This window comes from Cygnus olor, chromosome 21, assembly GCF_009769625.2.
Source record: "Cygnus olor isolate bCygOlo1 chromosome 21, bCygOlo1.pri.v2, whole genome shotgun sequence".
NCBI classification, from domain to species: domain Eukaryota; kingdom Metazoa; phylum Chordata; class Aves; order Anseriformes; family Anatidae; genus Cygnus; species Cygnus olor.
The window spans coordinates 5,945,136-5,967,746 of NC_049189.1; the positions used below are offsets into that span (position 1 = coordinate 5,945,136).

The 22,611-nt window shown below is 40.0% G+C and overlaps 3 protein-coding genes across 4 annotated transcripts in view; 2 read left to right on the plus strand and 1 right to left on the minus strand.

Moving 5' to 3' along the window:
- Positions 1-22,611, minus strand: part of LRRC38 (leucine rich repeat containing 38) — a 102,459-nt gene that overhangs the window by 55,787 nt on the left and 24,061 nt on the right. The gene's annotated exons all lie outside the window — the stretch shown is intronic.
- LOC121058405 (arylacetamide deacetylase-like 4) lies at positions 947-5,057 on the plus strand. Its single transcript, XM_040533923.1, has 4 exons — positions 947-1,134; positions 2,859-3,075; positions 3,278-3,341; positions 4,036-5,057. Exons 1-4 carry the CDS (start codon positions 964-966, stop codon positions 4,808-4,810), a joined length of 1,227 nt encoding a protein of 408 aa, XP_040389857.1. The 5' UTR covers positions 947-963; the 3' UTR covers positions 4,811-5,057.
- Positions 5,271-8,925, plus strand: C21H1orf158 (chromosome 21 C1orf158 homolog). 2 transcript variants are annotated; one of them, XM_040533935.1, is made up of 4 exons: positions 5,271-5,580; positions 6,835-6,948; positions 7,806-7,983; positions 8,452-8,685. In XM_040533935.1, exons 1-4 carry the CDS (start codon positions 5,482-5,484, stop codon positions 8,550-8,552), a joined length of 492 nt encoding a protein of 163 aa, XP_040389869.1. In that variant the 5' UTR covers positions 5,271-5,481; the 3' UTR covers positions 8,553-8,685. The 2 variants fall into 2 exon arrangements, with proteins under 2 accessions (XP_040389869.1, XP_040389868.1); XM_040533934.1 differs by having other exon boundaries at positions 5,282-5,580; positions 8,614-8,925.

A 22,611-nucleotide genomic window follows, 5' to 3' on the forward strand; every position in this document is an offset into this window, starting at 1 on the left:
CAGTGTATCATAAAAGGCTGAGCTTAGAGAGAAAATATGAACCAAAATATTCTCGTGTTCTTTCAGAGAGAGGTTCCCTGTGCTGTGACTTTTCTCCATGTTTTGAGTTTTCGTTAGAGGACAAGGCAGTGGTGTATCACTTGATTTCACGCCTTATTGTACTCTGCTGATGAAAGCAATGAGAAACAGTAGTGAATATATTCAAAATCTTAAGACTGAGGAAAAGAAAATCCTATAAAAAAAAGCAAATCATAAGACTAAGGAGATCAGAGATTTTTACAGAACAAATGCTATACTTCAGATTTTCCTGGGTGTACACAGAGGCGACGTTTAAAGCTTTCTCCTGAAATTCACCAGAGTAAGGATCTTTTTTTAATAGCAGCTAAAATTCCTGGGCAGTTACGGGATTGGTAGGTCTGTCTGTTGAAGCACATTCATCAGTGGTATCTGCTTGTAGCAGAGAAACTTTCTATGAAAGATGTAATTGAAAAGCTAGCGTAGCCAGTAGAGAAGAGTCATTATTCGTGAAATCTGAGCTGTCACCTCTTCGCAGTGCCTGCCTTGCCCTTCCAGCAGGCCGCCTTCGGACAACGAATCCCTAAATTTAAGGGATGCTCGCGGCGATTTGAGGACGGAGCGGGCAGGAACGCGGGTACCCTGCCGGGCTGCGGCTCCGCAGAGGCTCAGGCTCTTGGCGAGCGGGCTCAGGACCGGGACGCAGGGCTCAGGACCGGGACGCGCGGCTCAGGCCGTGCCTCCTGGCACCCAGATTACGCCCGTGTGCCGCCAGCAGCGCAGCCGCCCCCCGGTGCTCGCTGGCCGCCCGCACCATGACCCCGGCGGCGGCTTTGCGGAGCTGTCACAAACGGGGCCGTGACGCCGCCGGCCTGCGGGGGGTGGGGGGGGCGGCCGCTGCCGGGCCCCGCCGCGGGCCGGGGAGCCCCGCGGGGCCGCCGCCGGGCCATGGCGCTGCTGCCAGCGCTGCTGCTTCTGCTGCTGCTGCTCCTGCCCCTGGCGGCGCTGGTGCTGGGCACGGTGCTCCTGGCGCTGCCCAGCTACGAGATCCCGCCCGGGGTGAACCAGCCCGCCAAGCTGCGCCTGGTCCTGGCTGTCCTCCTCGGCACGGCGGCCCTGGTGAGTCCCGCGACCGCCCCGCGGAGCGCTGCGGGGCCCCGGGAGCCGCGCACCGCGGGCGGCCCCCCGCCGGCACAACCCGGCCCCCCGCACCCCGAGCCGGCCCTCGGGAGGAGCGTGCGGGGGCCGGCCGGGGCTGCGGGGCTGGCGGCAGGCGGAACCGAGCCGGAGCCGTGCTCCTGGGTTGCCCGCTAGCTGCCCGCAGCTGCAGGGGAAGGCGGCTCCTCGGCCAGGGGAAAACCGCAGCCCTTCAGCCGCTCCTGCCGCGGCTGACATTTCTGGTACAAAATCCGGTTAGGGCTGCTTTACTTAATCCCTGGACTCACTTTTACAGCATTGCATAAACGGCATTAGAGCTCTCCTAAACGCTTCCTCTGGCACTTGCGGCGCCTTTGGATTTTCAAAAAATCTTTAGCTTGCTCCGTTAGCCCCAACATCCCCCTTTCTGACCACACAGATCTCGTTTTCCTGCACGGTTTCTTACACCATGCGCATCCTCCCGAAATGCACTTACCGTGCTCCCCAGCTCTCCTGAATCCTACCAGAAGGCAACAAGGCAATGGATAAAGACTCACATTAAGCATTTAAAATTGTTTAGTAACTGAGTGCCCTGATGAACTCGGTTAATTTTGTTCCCACCTTCTCTTTACTTGTTCACTTACTACATCGGATTTATATTCGAGTTAGTGAGCTCATTGCAAGAGCACTCGGAAAGGATGCTTCTTGATTTTGTTCAGTAAGTCTCTTGTGCAAATAAAAAGCAGTAACTAACTTGCACAACACATCTCAGCACTACGGATTTGTAAATCCACTGAGTTTTATAGTCTAATTCAGCAGTATTAGTTTATGCAATGATGAACTATAAGAGTTTATGAGGATATTTCTGTATACACCATTTAATTGTTGTTATCAAGTATAAATAAAACAAGAATAAGCACAAAGGTGTGACGGGCAAAACCGACAATTAAAATGTATATTCCAAGATGGCCAATTTGGATGCACTATATAAAATTGCTAATATGATACTAGAATGACACTGGATTTGAGTAATAGAAGTAGGTTTTTTTACTCTATGTAGGAAGTGAGAGACTGGGAAAATTGTTTTTCCTTAATTAAAGAGCTTTATTTTTATCAAACAACAGGGGTCAAGTTGCTGTATGTGACGCCTAGATTTTTACATCTGATTCTTCACAAGATGATCTGGAAGATTCCAGTGATTGCTAATATGATATAATTTAGTTCTCCTTGGTAAAACTAATCTAGGTAGTCTTAAAAGAAATACAATTTTTTCACTCTATCCTGAGATCTCTCACTTTCTTAGAACTGGACATTCTTCTCAAGAAAACCAACTGCAGAGTTACATTTCCTCACTGTTTTCCAAGAGTTTATGAAGGCAAAAAAGGGACTAAACCTATGAGAACGAACTCTCCTAGCAGTACTTAGAATACAAGAAGCCATTTAGAAAGATTTTAGGAGATGCTTGCATAGCCATTATCTTCTTAGAGTGGTTCTCATGGTGGTTATTCTAACTTATTACACTGTTACTATTGCATGTTATTATAGAATACTAATGTTTTACGACACTACCACTTCTTGTCTTGTGAGCCTTGTGTTTCTATAAAATTTTCCTCAAATAGAGTTCAAGGTAAGTATGATGCAGATTTTTTATAACTTGGCTAAATCAAGACTTTTTAAGAAGCCTTAATTTCTTTTACCTTTAACAGGGAAGGATTTTGGAGAAGACAGGGCTTTGCAGTCAAATCACTTTTGGCCGATACGTGCGACAAGGACGGAGACTAAGGGTAGACCCAAAGCTGTTTATCCAGGATCTGCAGTTTAACAAAGTACCTGTGAGAGTTTACCAGCCTAAAGCTATATCACACGGGCGAAGGAGAGCTATCATCTTCTTTCATGGAGGAGGCTGGGTATTTGGAAGTCTTGGTAAGATATGTGCTGGAGGGATTATAATAATGTACAAAGAACATACTCATGTTTTCATTAAATTGAAATGAGAGGAGGTTTAAGCATGTGATTTTGGAGAAAGTCTGAAAAGAAATACACACCTTTCTAGAAATGAATATTCCCTTGATGTCTCAAAGATTAGGTCACTAGCAAAATACTAATGAAAATATTTCTTTTCCAGATACCTACGAAAAAGTGTGCCGCTACATATCCAGAGAAAGTGGATCAGTAGTTGTATCTGTTCAGTAAGTGAACCCTACCCAGTTCTATTGTTCAGAGACTATTGTTGCTGTGGTGCCACAGTAGAGCTGCACTGTTTTTGGAGATGTTATATTTTACAGAAAAAAATTCTAAAGAATTCAGGGAAGTATATAAAGAGACAAATAGTGATAGCTGTGATTTCACAGCTCCTAACTGTTCATGCACTGATATACTCAGAAAAGACTCCAATGGGAATATTTGCCACACTAAGAAAATCTAAAAAACGCCAATTTAGAACTTAGGTAAAACAACTCTTCCTTGTGCTGAACATGAACATATGGTGAGATGTTCCAAACACTTGTAATTTACAGACAAAGAGAATAATCACACTATATTACTCCCATTTTTACACATAGAAAGCAGAGGCACAAAATCATTAAATAATCTTGTCAAGAATACACCGGGGGTTTCAGCACAACTAAGAAATGAATTACAATGTTTCATTCAGTTTCTTAATTAGAAGACAATCCTACTTTCCTGTATCTTTGTGATTGAACACACAATTTACAGCTTGTCCACAATCGCCAGCTGAGAAATGCCTGCTTAGAAGGTAATGAATATGGTGACCTGAAGGAAAAATACCCCAAAACAATGGGGCTGGAAGGCAGTGTAGGATAGCATTTCCAAATTAATACTAATGACATTTCCTTCCCCTATACTTGTCTCTTTATGTATTAGGTACCGTTTAGCTCCTGAACACAAATACCCTGCTGCGTATGAAGACTGTCTTAATGCTACCATACACTTCATGAGGAACACAGAGCACTATGGGGTGGACCCTGCCCGTATAAGTGTCTGTGGGGACAGTGCAGGGGGCAATCTAGCAGCTGCTGTTAGCCAGACCCTGGCAGGTAGATCAGACCTCCCAAAGCTACGTGCTCAGATCTTGATCTACCCAGGCCTTCAGGCACTGGACTTCAATTTACCATCCTATCAGCAAAATCGGGGAGTCCCTCTCTTATTCCGAGAACGTGCTGCTTTTTTTGCTTTGCAGTACCTAAATGGGGATGCATCACATATGCAAGAGGTCTTGAAGGGCTCTCATATTCCTCCAGATATGAGGATGAAGTACAGGAAGTGGGTGAGTCCAGACAACATCCCTGAAAAATTTAAGGTCAGAGGTGTGAAGCCGCTTAGGCCCACTGATTTTGTGGCTGAAGTTTATGAGACAGTGAAAAGATTCTGTGAGCCCAACCTGTGTCCCCTGCTAGCTGAAGATGCTGTTGTTCACCAGCTGCCAGAGTCTTTCATCTTGACTTGCGAGTATGATGTGCTGAGGGATGACGGCTTGCTGTACAAGAAGAGACTGGAGGACAATGGAGTTCGAGTGACCTGGTACCACCTTGAGGATGGATTCCATGGAATCATAAGCCTGTATGATTATGGGGGGTTTTCATTTCCATCTGGTAAAAGGGGATTGGACAGCGTTGTTAACTTCCTAAAAGGCTTATAGTAAACATCTTAGATTCCACGAGTCTGTTCATGCCTCAACCTAGAAAAATATCTTTTTAGGATATTTAATATCAGGTGATGGGTAGTCAGTCAAAGGTGGCCATTAACAACGATAAACATGGCTCATGTGAAGAGCATTCCAGCTGTTAGTTGGACCATGGAATATGCAAATGTTATACATGCTTGTACCATGCTGCAAGCTCTTATCTTTAGCTATGTCAATAAATAAGAATATTATTTTGAATGGACACCCTGGTTCATCCTGCTCATTTAAAATAAAACATGTCTATGCATCTATGCAGAGAGACTGTGTGTAGTGCAGGTGTGTGTGGTGTGTTGGTGTAAGTGAGTAAATCACATATCACAGTGCTCTGATTGTGAGCTCTACTACAGAAAAAAATAGCCTAAGTGAGTTGGTTAGGAGCCACTGTTTCACTCAGTAGGAATTATGATGCAGCCTAGAATGTGGTTAGGTCATTGTGGGGACAGCAAACACAAATGGTTCTAAGGCAAAGCAGTTTCGCACATCACCCATGCTTCTCAGCACCCTGGCAGGCAGAGCCCTCTCTGCCCTAGTTTTAGCACTGGACTACTGAGTAATCTTTCATCCACAAAACTGGAAGAACAATTATTCAACAACCAGGGAGGGCAGCACTGGTGAGACAAAAAAATATGATTGCATCAATTAAAGATGGACGGGATTGGTGGAAAATTGAACCAAAATACTCTGGTAAAGTTCTCATTGGAAACTGGCTGGAAGAGAGAAAAAGGGTAAGAGCATGAAAGAAGTGTGAGAGCAGGATAGAATGGGTCAAAATCAACTCTGCAAACAGTACACAATTGCAGGGGGAGCTGGAGTCCAGGCTCATCTCAGAAGAGTAATAAAAGAGAGAAGGTTAAGCATCTTGCTTGGCCTCCATTCATTCATTTTATGATCTGCCATTCTTATCTCTAAGTCAGGACAAAAGCAATGTCTGAGCACAGTGTATGTGACGTGGTTCATACAAGATACAAAGTTTGCCAATTAAAAATACTATAGACTGCTATAAAAATAATATATACAACTATATAACAGTTATATATACAACTATACAACAATCATATATACAACTAAATAGTATATAACAGTATTATACAATAGAGGCTTCTTTTGCCCTTCCATAAGTTGATACTTATTACTTCTATCAATGGATCCTCAATAATTTGGATGTTGGTTTCATTTGTGCAAACAAGAGCATTTTTTGCTAGCAGAGCTGCTCTACAGATTGCATGTCCTACTTAGGAGCTGAACAAAATTTTATCATTACACATTTAATTTTGTTAAAACACGCCAGCTAGGTTCAATATTGGAGCTATCAGGAAAATCTTCCTGACTCCGCTAAAATTACTTCCTTTAGATTTCTTCTTTTTTTTTTTTTGCCTGACATTTATGAGATCTGATGTGATCTCAGAAGATGAACACAGTTTAAGGGTATAAAAATTATGTAGAAAAAGAAATCCATTAAGTATTTCACTAGATTATAAATGAGGGTGAAATAAACTGAGAAGTAATGAGAATATTAAGAAAAAGCCTTTGTAACTGAAGAAATAAGCCAGTGAACAGTCTTCCAGAGAAGACAAAACATTTCTTAGTATTTTTCCAACTGGACTTGAGCAAAATGCTAGACAATATATTGCAAAGCCTGGCCTGCTGCAGCAGGAAGTTGGGAAAAAGAGAGAAAAATGGGTTAATTTGTCCTTTTCAGATGTTAGTTCACACGGCAGGTGACAGTATTTAACACCAAACCATGAATAATTTTTCAAGGGCTGTCTTGCATCTTACATTTACACCAAGGAATCAGTCCAGAATTTTACAATGGCTGATTACATCTGCTGACTTTACTATCTGAGAAAAAGTACGTGGTGCAGAGTTCCTTTCAAATAAGTGCTTCTAAAATGCATAGATGAAAAAAGTAGCACTGGAACAGAAGTTCTGTAATTACCAGGTTGCATTTGCTATCTCCTGAGTGTTGTATATCTCTCTAGTTTATCAAACCCACTGGGAAACTTGGCTGCAGCACATACAGCACAGACTTCATTTGCTTCCCAGATCACAAACCAGAACAAACACTAAGAAGAACCATGATGAAGAAATATGAGGTAAGTAAAAGGAATTTCAGATGCAGGGTTGTGTGTGCTAACAATCCATACAGCAATGATTTATAACTACTACTTAAGTCACATTTTATATCCTTAAACAAGTATATGTGTAAAAGAAGGCACTGCAGCTCTATGGCCAGTTTACAGGATCCAGAGTGCTCCCTTGTAGACGTGATTAAAGTGGGATGCCTTTCAGAGGCAGACAAACAGCACATACTTCTTGGTTTTCTCTGATTGTTTCCCAGTGTCTGCCTGGTAGGGAAACCCGTGTCCATGAAGAAAATCAGCATGTTACCAGCTAGGACTGGGGATCATGTCTTCGGGACATTCTGTGGGCTTTAGTGAGAGCTTGCTGGTAAAAGATGATCAGCACAGCCCCAAATCATAGGAATGAACTACATTTAAATGAGTCCCAGAATAACACTTTTCCCATAAGTATCATCTGTTAGAATGTCCTCTAATGTACCTCTCCATCCTCAAATATGCTGATCATTCTCTCCAGACAGACAGCTACAGAGTATATGAAATGCTAATGCACAATGAAACATTCCAGCAGCACAAGAAAATCAGCTTCTCAGCTGCAGGCTTAAATGTTCCTGCAAATGTATGATGAATGTCTTGAAATCAGACAAATCAGATCTCATGGTGTACAGATGTTGTTGTTTAACTGGAAATTTACCTTCCTTTAAAGGCAAATGCCTTTATTTTCAGGGATTAAGTTGTAAGTAAAAGTAATGTAAGTATTTACAAAATTTTGTGGTATCACTGGTAGCACAGTTGGACTCAAAAGCATGCTAAGCCATCTGAATGCTATGCACTGAGACAAATGGCATGGTTTCATCTGCATCTCCTTGCAGGGCCTGCCAGCACAGCACTTCTTCACACATCACGAGGAACCAAGAAGCCGAAATTTAGTATCAGAGTATGAAGATAAATACAATAGACACAGTTATGACCCTGTGCTGCCTCCCCTCCGCAGCTGGAATGGACGCAAGCTTGCCTGGATTCCTCAGAAACCAGATTTCCCCATTCTTGGTAGCTTTTGGTGTTATTAATTCAAACAGATGAAATGGTGCAGTGGTGAATGTATAGACTTAGAGCCAGCCCTTCTGTTTTTAAAATCATTCTGAAAATGGATTTTCCAGTGAAGTTTAGCTGCTTTCTTACCCAGTCAGTAGCTTATATTTATGATCATTAAAGTGGAAATGTTATCCATGTAACTACACTTAATGACTGCAGGGAAGCAGTGAAGGATAAGCCTTCAACGGAAACATTTCTCTTCCCTATGCAATAATGCCAGACAGCAGCTGAAAACAAGGGGACCTGTGAGGTGTAACTGGTAGGAGAATTCACCAAGTGTTAGTATGTTTCTGAATTTAAGTGATATATACACCTCTGCCAATTTCTTTAATACCTACCAGACAGACTATGAAGAATCAAGACTCCTACATTTGTATCATTATTGCTTTCCTATCAATATCTAACAGTGATTTTCCCCTCCAGCCAGAGGGATGCACACATGCCCTCGGACCAAAAAGATCTCAGTCTGTCCTCAATCTGTTGTCAGAATAGTACGAGCATTCCCTGTGCTCCCTGTGGAATAACAACACCAGGACCAAATATATAATTTTATCATTCATAACATCTAACCATTTCTTGTCTCAGAACCACCCACCAACTATGGCCTGCTCGAGCACCTGATGAAAAAATGGCACAAGAAAGAAGCTGGAACGATGAGGAGTGTCTACACCATTTCCTATGAAAAGCCACCAATTTCTGCTTTTGCTAAAACTCATGGCCTCTCTTCCAGGCAGGGACGTCATCCCCATAATATTGGTAGAATCCTGGACTATGAAGGGAGTCAGAAATATCTGCAAGCCCTCGGCCAACTAGCGAGAGACAGAAAAGCAAGAGATGCCTCTATGTAAACAGCTTAGTGTGATCTTAAGTACTACTTAATACAGCTTGTTGCTCATATACGTAAGAGTGATCTGTTCTGTGCGGAAGGAATGGGAATTAGGTTACGCAGGCAGAGGGAGGGCTGACTGCTGGTTAGAACAAGTTGCTGGGTTACGTTCTGAGCTGCAGATGGCTGGGAATATTTTTTCAACAGAGGATATTAAATCACTGAAAACAAAATTTGTATCTGTCAGACTCTAGTCAATAAGTAGCTGCATTAAAAAACAGAGTGGGGCAGAACCTGAAAGGTTTTAAATCTTTTAGTTGCTTTGTCCTTAGTTGTTATTTCATTTTTATACAGCTTGCTATACATTTCTTTACAGAAAAAGGAGAGAAGAAACTTGTATTATTCCATAACACGCCTGAAACATCCAAAAGTAAAGTAAGCATATGAAATGGCTGAATACCTAAGGACAAGGTGAACCAAGGTTTCTCCGAACGTAGTAAGCAAGCAGACCTCAGCTGCCCTTGGCTTTACATACTGAATAGCACTTAAGGGTAGATAAGCTGCAAACTACATTAGCTGGCCTTATATTACCAAACAGTAAGCCCAGAAAAAATAGCAGTTAGCGGCCTTTACGTTGCTGGATGGGGCACCCTGACACTTAGTGCTGACAGAAGTCCAAATTCTTATTGCACTTAGGTGCAAGTTCTGCATTTAAATCGTGCTTGGTCCAGAGAAGATATCTGCAACGTTCAGCTGCTGCAGGTCTGAGGTTCAACAATAAACTTGCAGCAAATTAAAGTCTTAGATTAAATATATCTGTAATTAATTCAAGGCATATTTATCACTTCCTTCATCAATTTTGCTCAATATTAACAATACTGTAAATATTTTTAGGCACAAGATAAAGCATGTATGTTACTGGTGGCATGGACAAACCTCTGGCCAGAATGTACACGGAGTTCTACCTCTGCACAGAGATACATTTTAGTCACTGTGATTTAGTTTTGTTTTTTCAAGGTTGAACTGATTTTGAACTGAAGGACATTGATGATTCAGACATAAACGTGTTGAGCAACAGTGGCACCTATTGGCAAAGTGATTCTTCACTAACCTTTGCAAGACATCTCTGCCAGAGATGTATGCAGACCTCCAGCTCATTGCATGAATCAGAAACGTTATCGTTCACTGTTTATGAAATCTTTTAGAGAAGCAAAATCCCTTAAAATTAGATAAAGTGGCTTGTGGCTTGTTTTTGGCCTCCAAGCCTTAGGGAGACCAAAGACAATTTAAAAAAATTTGAAAGCAAAATAGGTGAAAGTAGTCAGTGAACTGCCAACCAAAAAGTAACGTGCTTGAGGTGCTGTGTTATAAAAAACATATTCTCTTGAAAAGCTATTTAAAAAATAATCCATAAAGAAAGAATTCCTTACATGGAATGAAAATTGGCAGATATAGAAATCCTTGTATTTGCAAGGGAGTCCATCCAGATCCCTTGTATTGTCAATATCACTACAAAAAGTGTATTTTTTCTGTTTATTACCCATGTGCTAATATTTTTAATGAAAATATAAAACAGGCATCCATCTCAATAGTGAAACAAAGCCCATGTAATATTTGGAATATGGCTGAGACAATTACACAAAGATACTCTTCCATTTCATACAGCTCTATCAGTTTGTTTAAAAGTCTGGTCATCAATCATTCATAAATATTAAATATTTATAGTAAATTAAACATTTATGATTATTACCTACTATGCTTCTAAAACCAAAGCTTGTATATGGAAAGAAATTACTGCTTGTGGTACAGGGAATTACTGAGATGCACAAGTACTATCTATGCAATTTGTATGAAAACATACATTCCAAACCTGTAAGCTGACAGGGCAGGGCTCCCCAGGCATAGGTCTAATCTCTTCAACTATTGAGCCATTTACAAGTAAAATGCACAACTACGACACCCAGAGGAATCAAGCAAAGCATGCTAGCTAGCTAAGTAGATGAAATGCATTTTGATAGAGAGCCTCTTAAATATAAAAAACGCACAACTCTGTAAGACATGTCAGTTATGATTAATAATACCCGGTAGCAAAATATCTGCTTTGAACTGTTTAAGTGATTAGCTGTTTTCACTTCAGCAATACTAAATATGCATCATGGATATCTAACTAGCCTTTTGGTGACTCAAGCCTCCAAGCCTGCTGAACTTGACAGAAGGAGTCAAGGCTTCTCCATCTCTTGGTCTGAGTTCAGTGAAGGTGGAATCAAACCAGTAGCAAAAGCTGAATGTACATATTGTTATCCTGAATGCATTGCTCAAATAGCCTGCAAGACGAAACTTCAGATAGAATAGAACTGATAATAAGGCTTTCCCCCACCCCTTTTTTTTTTCTAATGCAAAATGTAATTGACCTAAATTATTCCAGACAGAACCCCCCAAAACCATAAGGTTGAGCCACTGCTGAAAGCAATACTGCAAACAGGACTGCATCGGTAATACCTCATTTAATACTGTCTTGCTGGCCATTTGGATCTATCATAATCCTAGGTTCTAATGCTGTATATCTAGTTTATTGCCAATAGGTAGAGGTAAGCATATACACATGTTTTTTTCATGTACTATACCGGGTAAGTGCATTGAAGTAAGAATAGCAGACAACAATGAAGGATACCTACACGTACAGTTAATAGACAGCGATGCTTCCTGTAATACAAACCACGCCATTTAACCCTACACTTTCAGTTACAACATTGCTGCGATAGGGAGTCATTCCATAATAAATACTCTTGTTATGTCTAACACAAATACATTTCACAACCCCCTCAAATCTTCAGAAATTTTAAGGACTTACATTACAGAGACACTGAAACAACAGTCTTTTCGCCTATGCTTTAAGAACAGCAAACAGAAAATGCAGTCAACTAACAGAAACATACAACAGAAGTGCTGGGTTCCACTATGAAGATGTGCACTTTTCAGGAATATGAGATACTAACAATGAAAATAGCATAACCTCACAAAGAAGAGAGATCAACTGGAAACAGACCTGGTGATAAATATTCTTGGACTTGGAGGCCTCTGAAATACAGATCCAGTCTGGAACTTAATTTCTACCAGACAAGTAGATAGATAATGTTTATTCTAGGACACTCTGAACTGGTAAGGCATAATTCATCTATGTGTGACAAGCACTTTGGGAGTCTTGGGAATCATTATAAAATGCAAAGGATTACCTAATGGTCAAGACAATTGCAAAATATCCAACCAGGCATTACCATGAAATATCACTATACCAAATAGTTTTTTCTTCAAATGCAAATTATTTTGCAGATACGTTGGATTCATCCAAGCTTTTCTTGAAAAACTTTTTTTTTAGTCTCAGGGCCGTATGGTCACTTGTGACTGGAAAGCAAGAGTGCACCAGTCTCTTCAATTTTGCATAGAGATACAACTGTCTGTTCTGAAAACATTCTAGACAGCCTTGATTGCATGAAATCAACCTCGCATTTGAACTTCTGTGACATTAAAGAGACAAGGTGGTAGTTAGAATTGACGCACATCTCTCAAAGCAAGCATATTTCTTGCCTTGAAGGAGACCGATGTCAGCCTAGATGAGCTGCACAAACAAGAAGCTACATTCTTTGGACTGAGAATCTCAGTCAGTGTTGGGATTCAGACATGGAACAGTGATGCTGGTTGGCAAGTTCTGCAGTAACTGTGGACTGTGGAAGCCAGCTGTGAAGTGAGGGTGGTCACAGAGACAAAATGGCAGGATATCAGGGAGAAAAGAAATAGGTTGTTGACAAGAGGTTGTTTGCACGGTCAGAAGGCCTCTTTCAGAAATTATAAATATTCCTTGGAAGGTGCTTAAAAAGAGCTAAGTCAGTTTTCTGGTAAAACAGCTTCATTGGTCTGAATTTAAGCACTACCTAATGAAGATACAATGCCTGCCAAGTCCTGTCCTCCAAATCCGCACACACCATTGCACTGATTTCCTTGAACAGCACCCTTAAGCATGCATAGCTCCTGGGAGTGGGATTCTGACTTACCCAGCTCCTGCAAGAATGTAAAAAAGCTTTCTTTGACGGCAGTTACTCTAGCCACACATATCTGGTAAAGCTTGCCTGTATATTTAAACATGTATTTTTCATATTGGTGACAAAAACACTGAATTGTCTGTCATTAGTAATTACTCTTTTCCTTTAAACAACCAACCAAAACCAACCTTTTGTTCTGTTTGTTGAACTGAGATCATCTCTTCCACGGCACTATCTTCAAACGATGCCATCGATGTGCTTTTTGCTGAAAGTTTAATCAGTCTAAGCAGATCTCAGTTGCAGTACATTTATGATATTCTTACTGCCATATGGGGTTGTACCATTTCAAGAAAAAAAAATTACTAGCTTCTAAAAAGAATTCATATTTGGACCTTATTTTCTAGACTGTGGCTTCCCTCATAGAAATACTGCCTTGTTACTCATTAGAATGAAGAGTGCATAAACTTCCCAAAACGTGACACGTTCTTTGTTGAAACTTTTATTTAACCCATACTTCATGCTCACATTTCAAAGGAGCCACCTGTCTTCACAGGCAGCTATAATCAGTGAAAGTGCTGCAGTGTGTCATGAACCTGGTCTGTGCTATCTGCTGTCTCCAGTGAAGACATCCTCTTGGTTCTTTTATTTTTTTCCTTTTTGTTTTCTTTCGGTCTTTTCCTATCATTTAAAATCTAATCAAGTTAATAAGGCTATTTGTATGGAAATTACTTCACAAAGGACTAAATCTGGGATATTCAAGGACTGCAGGAGAACAGAACTACAGTTTTCTATACGTAACTGTGAAGCAACTCCTAAGTTAGCTGGTGAAGAGAAGAACTCTGTCTTGGAAATAATTTTGTAGTCATAGTGACAGGGGCATTTACTTTGGGTACTGAAGGACCCAAGTTCTATTCAACAGTGACCCATAAGGAAATTGTTATATAAGTAATATACTAGTTGTTTTGGGGCAATAATATTTGCTAAGAAAGAAAAAATCTCTAGGCACAGTCATTTTATGGGAATTTGCTCTTTATCATCACTTACTTTTATTCTTTCAGTTGCACCAACCCCTAAGGACGCCAGCCTCATTGTGCAGAACTCAGCTGTAAAAAGACAGCCCCTGGCCCAGAATGCTCCCAAGCCTAGGACTGCTTAAATACACTGGTAGGATTTTAAAAATACATTGAACAAGCCAGTCCAGTTTTTGAAATAAGCTGCCAGGATTGGCTGCATAAATATGTACTTACCTGCTTCAGTGCTGTCAATATGTAATTTAGGCTGCTGCCTTATGACATATTTTGGGTCTAATTTAAGGACCTGTATATTTGGGCAAGAGGGTCTGGATGCCTGTCAGGTAAATATTGCAAGTTGTAAATTTTCACAGCAGATTTGTCACTAAGTTTAGTCAGCACTATATTTAAAATGAACATTGATCTGATGGTAGTCCTTGTCCTTGACAGTGGTTGGCCTGAGAGCTAGTCAAAGATCCCTAGAGGAACGCTGCTGGAATCCCCCTTAAGTTTCAAACAGCTACCTTCTTACATGGCAGTCCTGATGTCCTTCATATCAGTAGCATCAACCGTCAGGAAACTTACAGCCTTGTCCTCCCAGTTCAGCTCAAGGTGGTGACACTCATGCCAGACAGAAAAGTGCCTATGGAGAATGGGCTTAGAGGCCGTGCATTGCCTAAATGTCCTGTGTACCCCAGCCTAGTAGCCAATACAGAGAAAATTTTGGATTTTTTAAAAATGAAAAGAAAGCAAATTTGATTTCCTGAACTGATACAGAAGATCTGGCTTTCCGTATGCTGGTTGCTGATACTTTCCAGAGACAGCAATTTAAACTCTTCCTTTTGAGCTATCCTGAGGAATGCTATAAAAACCCACTGGTAGGTACAGGCAAACCTACATTTTTCTTCTGTTCCCTCAAATGCTTTAGCTCTGACAGGGCTTTTTGTTATGTCAGTGTTGTCATTGGACAGCCTGCTTTCCCTCAGAATTCCTGATATTTTGTGTTTTCAGTAATTTTAAATATATATTCAGTGCAACCCAAGTATTTGTTTCTGCAAAACAGGCTTGGACATTTCTCACCATGTATATCACTACATACTGCGGGGCCGGTTTTCACTGCTGCTGTTACTTACAAATATTGAGAGCAAATCACTTAATCTGGCCTCTGAAGTGTTTTAGGCTTAAATACAGCAATCCCATTGATGAACATAATCTCAGTAAAATCTCAACCAGGTTGGAGCAGCCCAAGATTTAGTCTGTACACTGAAAATAAGGGCACTGTAGATGTGCAGGGAAGCAGTAGGTGGCAGAATTTGCTCTGTTTTTGTCCTCTCCGAAGCCTGCACTATGGTGCCTTGGGTTCTCTGGCCTCTAACAACTACCTAAGAGGAGCCATCTCTTGGTGCAATTTTTCCAAATGTTTTGAAATCCCTAGAGATGAAAGGTGCCGTTGTTACTATTCTTTATTTCTGTTGCAGTAGTAATGAGGTCAAAGCATGGTAGAAGGTGAACTGTACTTGGTTTTGTATAAACAAGACAGAAAGCAGGTAGTTGTTAAATGGTACACAGCTGATAGACGAGGTAACAAGAGGTCTCTCTCTTTCCTGAATAGTATTTTTGCCTGGAAATAGTTGATGCGCTACGGGGTACTTGAAAGACAGAAAAAGTTAATGCAATCCAGCCTTAAATGATCTGTAGTGTTTCAACAGGAACAATTTGCATTGTCACACAAATTCATAGGATTTACATGGTGGCCACTTTTACCTCCCACACTCCATGATCTGAATATATTTGAAGACATGGATATAATCCAGAAGTGTTGCTCCCACAGTTTTCAGGGGGAATTTGGCCCTTTGTCAGTGATTAAATGACAAGGAGGCAAGGTGATTCGCCTGCAGCTAGTCAATAGGAGAGCTGGAGAAACAACACAGAATTTTGATCCTTATTCCTGTATTTTAACCACTTGACTAAACTTTCTCCCTGACAAAATGTTAGCATATACCAAACTGTTCTGCTTGATTGTTCAGACAGCATTGTCAGCCTGTGTTTACATGATCAGTGTTAGGCACTGTTGTTGGTCTGTACCTGTTTCCCTGATTAATGAGTTTTTTCTCTAGCTGGTCATTTCACAGGAAAAAAAAACAACTTATTTTCCATTTATAAGGGACGTTTGCAAAGCCACATCAGTCAGCAGCACAGAAATCTCACAATCAGCAAACTGCTACAGGCAAAAATATGTTCCAGTTAATGTTAAATGAGAAATGTGCTAATTTCCCCCCCTATTTCAGAGCTGCTAATGAGGAAAATCAAAATAGCATTTTCCAGTGAACTGGTGACAGATCTAAGGTGTTAAAAATTTAAATCTTAACACAGAGAAAGCACTCTCAAGCCCTCAAATACCAACCCTGTTAATGGGAAAATGTCAAAAATGCCTGTGAGGTTTGAGATGGCCTTTTTAAAATCTGAACACTGGCACCAAAGCCCAAAAATAATGGGCCAGCGTGTTGCCAAGTTAAGAATACATTTATTTATTTATTTATTTATTATTTTAAATGAATGTAGCTTTGACTTACAGTACTAGTTTGATAGTCTTAGAGACCAAAGTCATCTGCTTCAGCCTCATGGTAGGGCAGCTTTTAAAGAGATTACCAGTGAGGAATCAAAATGGTAGAATTTGCCAGCTTCACAGAAAAAATAACATTTTTCTTTCTTCAAAACTTACTGAGTCATTGCAATCTTCCAGACATTTGAAAGGCCTATTTTAAGGAGACCCACTATGGCCAACTATTTTCTTCATTTTAGAATTGTGCAACAGCAATTATTTCCTTATTTTATGTATCTCAAGGAATTCCTATGTCAGGAGTACCATAAATTGCCTACATACAATAAATACCGACATGCAGATTTACCATAATATCAGACACTGTATGACTAAGTTGAAATACCTAAGCATAAATTTGCTGTGAAACCAGCATTTATCATTGTAGGTCCATAAACTCTGCTGGAAATGACATCGTAATATGTATATCACAGCAGGGACCCTGACTGTATCTCCAGGGAGGAATTAGGAATTCTACAGCATGAGATACATTATATACAATATATTCCAAAGTAAATTGAAAACAGTGAAAAGACTCTCAACATATGGTCAGGCTGTTAATATTGAGTTCTTAGAACTGCAAGCACTGAGATTACACATAATTCTATTTCTAGACTGTGATGATTCACAAGAAATCCCCCCTTTGTTATACTAACTCGTACTTCAATGTTTTGGGGGAGATTCTTCCTCCTACCTCCCTCTTCTTTTCTTTCTTTTTTTTTTTTTCTTTTAGAATAGTTTAAATCACACCCTATATGATTAGCCACTCAACCTTGAAACTGAGAATTCTTGTTTTTAGATTATGGTGGCAGATAGCTGAGTAGCACCAGCAATTGTTTTTAATTTGGTTCCAGAGGAAGAGTCACACTGTAGAAGCTCAATACCCCCTGCATCTTCCTCTTCTCGTCATGTTGGGACTTTCCATAAATGATTACAAAATGTTTTAGCACGAGATACTGACTGTGGTCCATCTGTGTTTAATTACACAAGTAAGCATGTACTGGCATTGCTGTGGACATGGGTGAGTCTACAAGCAAGTCACTGATGTGAGTTCGTTATTAGGAATGCAGCAACTTTTAAGTAGCAAACCTGGGTACTTGCGGCAGTTTAGCTACAGTGCATGGAACTCAGCTTTTTGGTTGGTTTTGCAGCTTGTGCCACGTTTTGCAGCTGTGATTAGACAATTTCTTTGCACCTAAGGTAGTCAACACTGCAGTCAGAAAAGCAGTATCTCTTTGGTCAGCACAAGCAGTAATAGCAATCTTCCTCCCAGCCTGAATACAGCCATATAGCACTGCCCTTTGCAGCATCAGTACTCCCGCTCTCCAAAACCTTTTAGGTAAAATTCTGGGCCCACTGAGGTCAGAGGTAAAAGTTGCATTTATCCAACTACCTGCTAGAAATGCAAAAGGGTCCCCAGTTTGTCATGACATCCCTTTTCACAGGTAGGGAAAGGCAATAACCACATCCGTTCACTTGCACCAAAGCTTTTGCCATCACAAATTTGATTTCAGAGACAATTGCCTTCAGGCCTTACAGCTGAGGGCAAAACATGTTTGAAGGGGTTATTTCAACACTTGGCCTCTCCATGGCACAGCATGCCACCAGGGAAACAAAACCCAGAAACCTGTGTTTTTAAGAAATAGCCTATAAAAACGATAGCTGTTGATGCTATGCACCTAACCTCAGACATTTGGGCTGTCAGCCTGAACTCTGACCGGCTGTGGCCTCCTGCATCTGGAAGCCATGTTCCTTCATCAGCTAAATACGTTCAGATTGCAACAGGGGCAGAATCAAAAATCAAACTGCAAGCCTCTGCTTGCTGAACTAAGGGATCAATTCCCTAATTCAGCTGGGAAAAGTAATCAAAGGAGACTGGAACAGCCACATTCCACCCCGCAGACAAACAAGATTGTATTGGCTACGTATCCCAAAATAAATATCATGTGAACGCTCTACTCGGCCAAGAAAACAGAGACAACTAAGAATGAGTCTCTTTTGTATCCTGATATATTGACATATTTTGTTCTAGCTTTTACATGTGCTAAGAAATGGAAATTACAGGTGTTTGGGGGTTTTTGGAGGGAAAATATACTCCTTTGCTGTTCTATAAAGTTGTAGGAACTCCAAGTATTTCTACTTTAGGGGCTTTTACACTTTGTACCCATACGTACAGAAATGAGGTGTATTTCAGTAGTATTTCATCATTTAAGCAGTTCCTCAGTTGGATACCCGAGTTTGCCACACATCAAATTTTACCTGCCGGGACAAATAGGTTTGCCTCAGCAAAGGCAGACAAGGCTAATGAAGTAGCTGCTCCACTAATTTGTGCCAAGAAATTGTTAAAATTCATAATTCTAGAGCACATATTCATTAAAAGCTTGCTTAGAACAAAACTTATTTGCCTCAGTATCTCCGAGCTATAACAAATCCAAATCAGGGACAGTTATTGCTTTCTAAATATATTTTTTGGGGTAATTTGTCATCCTAATCAGATCCATATGCATGCTGAGCTCTTTACTGCATCACTTTGTCTAGAAGATAGCATAAAAAAATGCTTCATAACACTGTAAAGATGTAGCAGAGACCAACATTTCACTATGTAGGGGGTAGAATGTGCTTGAACTGAAGTTTAACAGGAATGCTAAGGCTTCCCAGTACTCTTACCTTTATGTAAAAGACAATACACAGGCTCTAATTACGGGAAGCAATCAGAACATTGCTTCTGAATACAGTAATCACAACTCGATGGTATTGTAATTAATAAGAGCAACAAAACCAATTAAAGACTTACCTGGGCTATCACAACTGAAAAACTGTAACAACAAAGCCTAGAAAAAGTAATAATCGTATTTATTAATTAGATAATGGAATAAAAACCTATGTCAATATGAAACTACCTTGATGTCCACTGGAGAGAGAAAAATTCTGCTGCAAAGCTGAGCCATTTAATGCCTGCTCTTTTATATTCTGCTGATTGTGGTATTGCACAAATAAGTTTAAAAGGAAGGTGTTTGGGGCAGGGACAATTTCTCTCCATGTATTAACACACCCTTGGACACTCACGATAATTCAGCAGGTGGGTTACTGATGATTTTTTATTTTGCAAGTATGTTTCTTTTACTGACAATGTCCACGCTTTCTCAATCCATAAATTCCCTATTTCTCTTCCCACTTATGCTTTTGTCATAATTTTATTTTTATGAATCTTGCTCTCCTTTTAACTTGGGCACTATGCAGATGGAGGAGACCCTGATCTTTGGAATGGGGAGGCAGTTCTGGAGAGACAGAACAACAGAAATCTCCTAAATGAGGGAAATGTCGGAGGGGAAGGACAGCTACAGGCTAATGATCTCTTTTGAGTGAATCTGTAGCAAACACATTTTACCAAGGCATGAAAGGAAAAAAAAAAAAGCCATAGAATTTTTTATGATAATTTTCTCCTTTAATTTTAGAGAAACATAATGCTTGGCTGGATATATTTAGCTAAATGTTTTGTGAATTGGGAGTCTCCCAAGCTTTTTTATTTAAAGAGCTCTTGATATTCTTTTCCAGTAAGTCAGCATTACTGCAGTAAACACGGAGCCTTTCATAACCTTGCTATGTGTGATCCCTTCTGAAAGTCACTCCGCAATCAAATGTACTGGGATTTCATAATAGTAATTTGCCACACTGTCAGAAATAGGCTTATCATGCTGCTGTCATTGGTATCATGTGAACATCACTCAGTATGCTGTGCCCTTCAAATGAAAGCCAGTGCTCTGAGCCAGTGGCAGAGAGAGAAAGATGGGAAAAAAAGGAAGAATAAGAGAACATTAACTCTTTAAAGTCAGGTACACCCTCAGCCTGAAGGAAGAAAATGCAAAGCTACGGTATATGGTGTGAGCCCCTGTTTAAACATCAGTAATATTTACTGAATATTCACTGGGTAAGAAAGTTGTGTTTTTTTCCAGTTCACTTGAAAAGTCTCTGAAAAATCTGTTCCTGTTGTCTCTCATTATGTGGAGTATGGCATCTACTAATTTCCAATGCCCACAAGCTGTTAGCTGATCTTGACTAGTTGTTCAAGTTTTTAAAATGTATTTCCATCCCTTTCCTCTTCTGCTTATTTGCAAACATTTTCCTGAGTAGTTTCCTAAATAAATCTGTGAAAAGTCTCAGAGATTTGGGATTCACAGAGCTTTGAAGTAGCAATAGGTATCATCTTTTAAAAATGATTCTTTCCTGCACTCACACAGCTGCAATAGTGCTTTTCCCAAAATTCTTTCTCCTAGAAAAGTCACACACTTTGTGAACTCCTCAGTCATTTCCCTAGTTTGTAAAGGTTCTGTCAACGAATGAGGGAGAAAAGAACTGTCATGTAGCTTAGACTGACCAAGCCAGCTTGAAGGATAGAAACTTGAATGGATTTTTACAAACACAAGTCACTGACAGACGTGGGTGCTTTTAAAGACTATTCAGAAGCCCATTTTTAATGAATAAGTAGAGAAAAATATTAGCCTGGTCAATTCTATAAATTCTAGCAACAAGCAAAACCTACAGCTTTCATACTGCAAGGTTGTTTGGGCAACGGATTAGATGCATGTGCCTGAAGAGGATATACCTTGGTGGATGAAGCTTTAATCTTCATAGCTGGTGAGGATATTTCTAAACAGCATGGGAAGGAAAAGAAAGTAGATGAAGAACTCAGTAAACCAACAAAATCCCCAAACATAATATTTGTAACGGCTATAGTGTCGCAGGTTACACACCTCCCCCCCTCCCACCCTTTATTATTTTTTTCCACAGAAACTTAAATTATACAAAAGATCTGGTCTTCAGGTAAAGAACTAAAGCTACATGTAAGATTTAGCATTTTAAAACTTACTGAAGTTATTTGGTTACCTCAAAATGTTAGTGTTTTCCAGACAGCAGGTGCTCAGCACTTTCTTATGGTCAAGGTCCTCAAGATATCTTAAGTTGCACACTTGGAATCAGTAGTTACTTTACAAGGTGTTTTCCAAGGGGTTTATTTGTTTAAGAATTCAATTTATAAATGATCTGAGACAGTCATAATTAGAAGCTGGGGGACTTTCCTGTGAGTGAATCAGCAATGTAGCATAATCAAACTAATGTATTTCTAATGTCATGGCTTTGCCACTCAGTGTGGATGTCTGTTTCAATAACACTTTTTATTTAATTTAGATCACTCTAGCTAGGTTGCAGTTCTGAATCTGGAAAGTCTAATTTTCTAAGTGACTCTTAAAAATATATATATATAATAAAAGTTCTGTGAGCTAATGATTGCATCTACTATAACAGTTTCACATCACATTAGGGCATGTGTTCTTTATGACCTTCTTATTTATCTGTAGACTCAAGATATTGCCACTATTTCATCCATGGAAGCTTGGGGCTGTACCATTGTCCATTATCTTGTAAAGAATACACATGTTTTGAGGTTCTAAGATAGCACAAAGAAGGAAACCTCACAAAACTGGATGTGCATTTACTTCCCCTTGTGGAACTACAGCAGCACCAATGGGGAAATGAATGGTAATTACAGTATTTTATTTTATTTTATTTTATTTGTGCCTGCAATGCACACAGCATTAAATTTACTTAAAAATATTAGGTAAGGCCTGCATACTGCAGTATATAATAGGTAAACTGTTCAAATATAGTTCATTGTTGGTTCCTATTTATCCTGGCTGTTACATAAAAGCAATTATATTTTATCATAAATAAATTCTTGAATGACTCAACTACTTTATTAGTAAAATTAAATATCTTAATAATTATTTTTGAAACTGTTGGAGGGCACTGTTGGAGGTAGAAGAATAACACCTAGGATGATACGTGGTCATATTCCATGGACAATCAGTCTGAAATGTAATGCCAGGTTCTTCTGCAGAAATTATTCATACCGAGCTCCCCATGAAGGTGTACCATTACTTCCCGTTCTCTCCCTCTCAGGAAGTCTGTTCTGTTCATAGAAGCCTACTGTGGTTGTTAGAGGAATGTCTTCAACTAGCTTGTCCATTTCCTTCTGATCCTGGGGTTAAATTAATTCAAAAGACCGCCTGCCAGGACAGAGGTCTGAGGTTGTGTCAACATGTCATTAGAAATGCT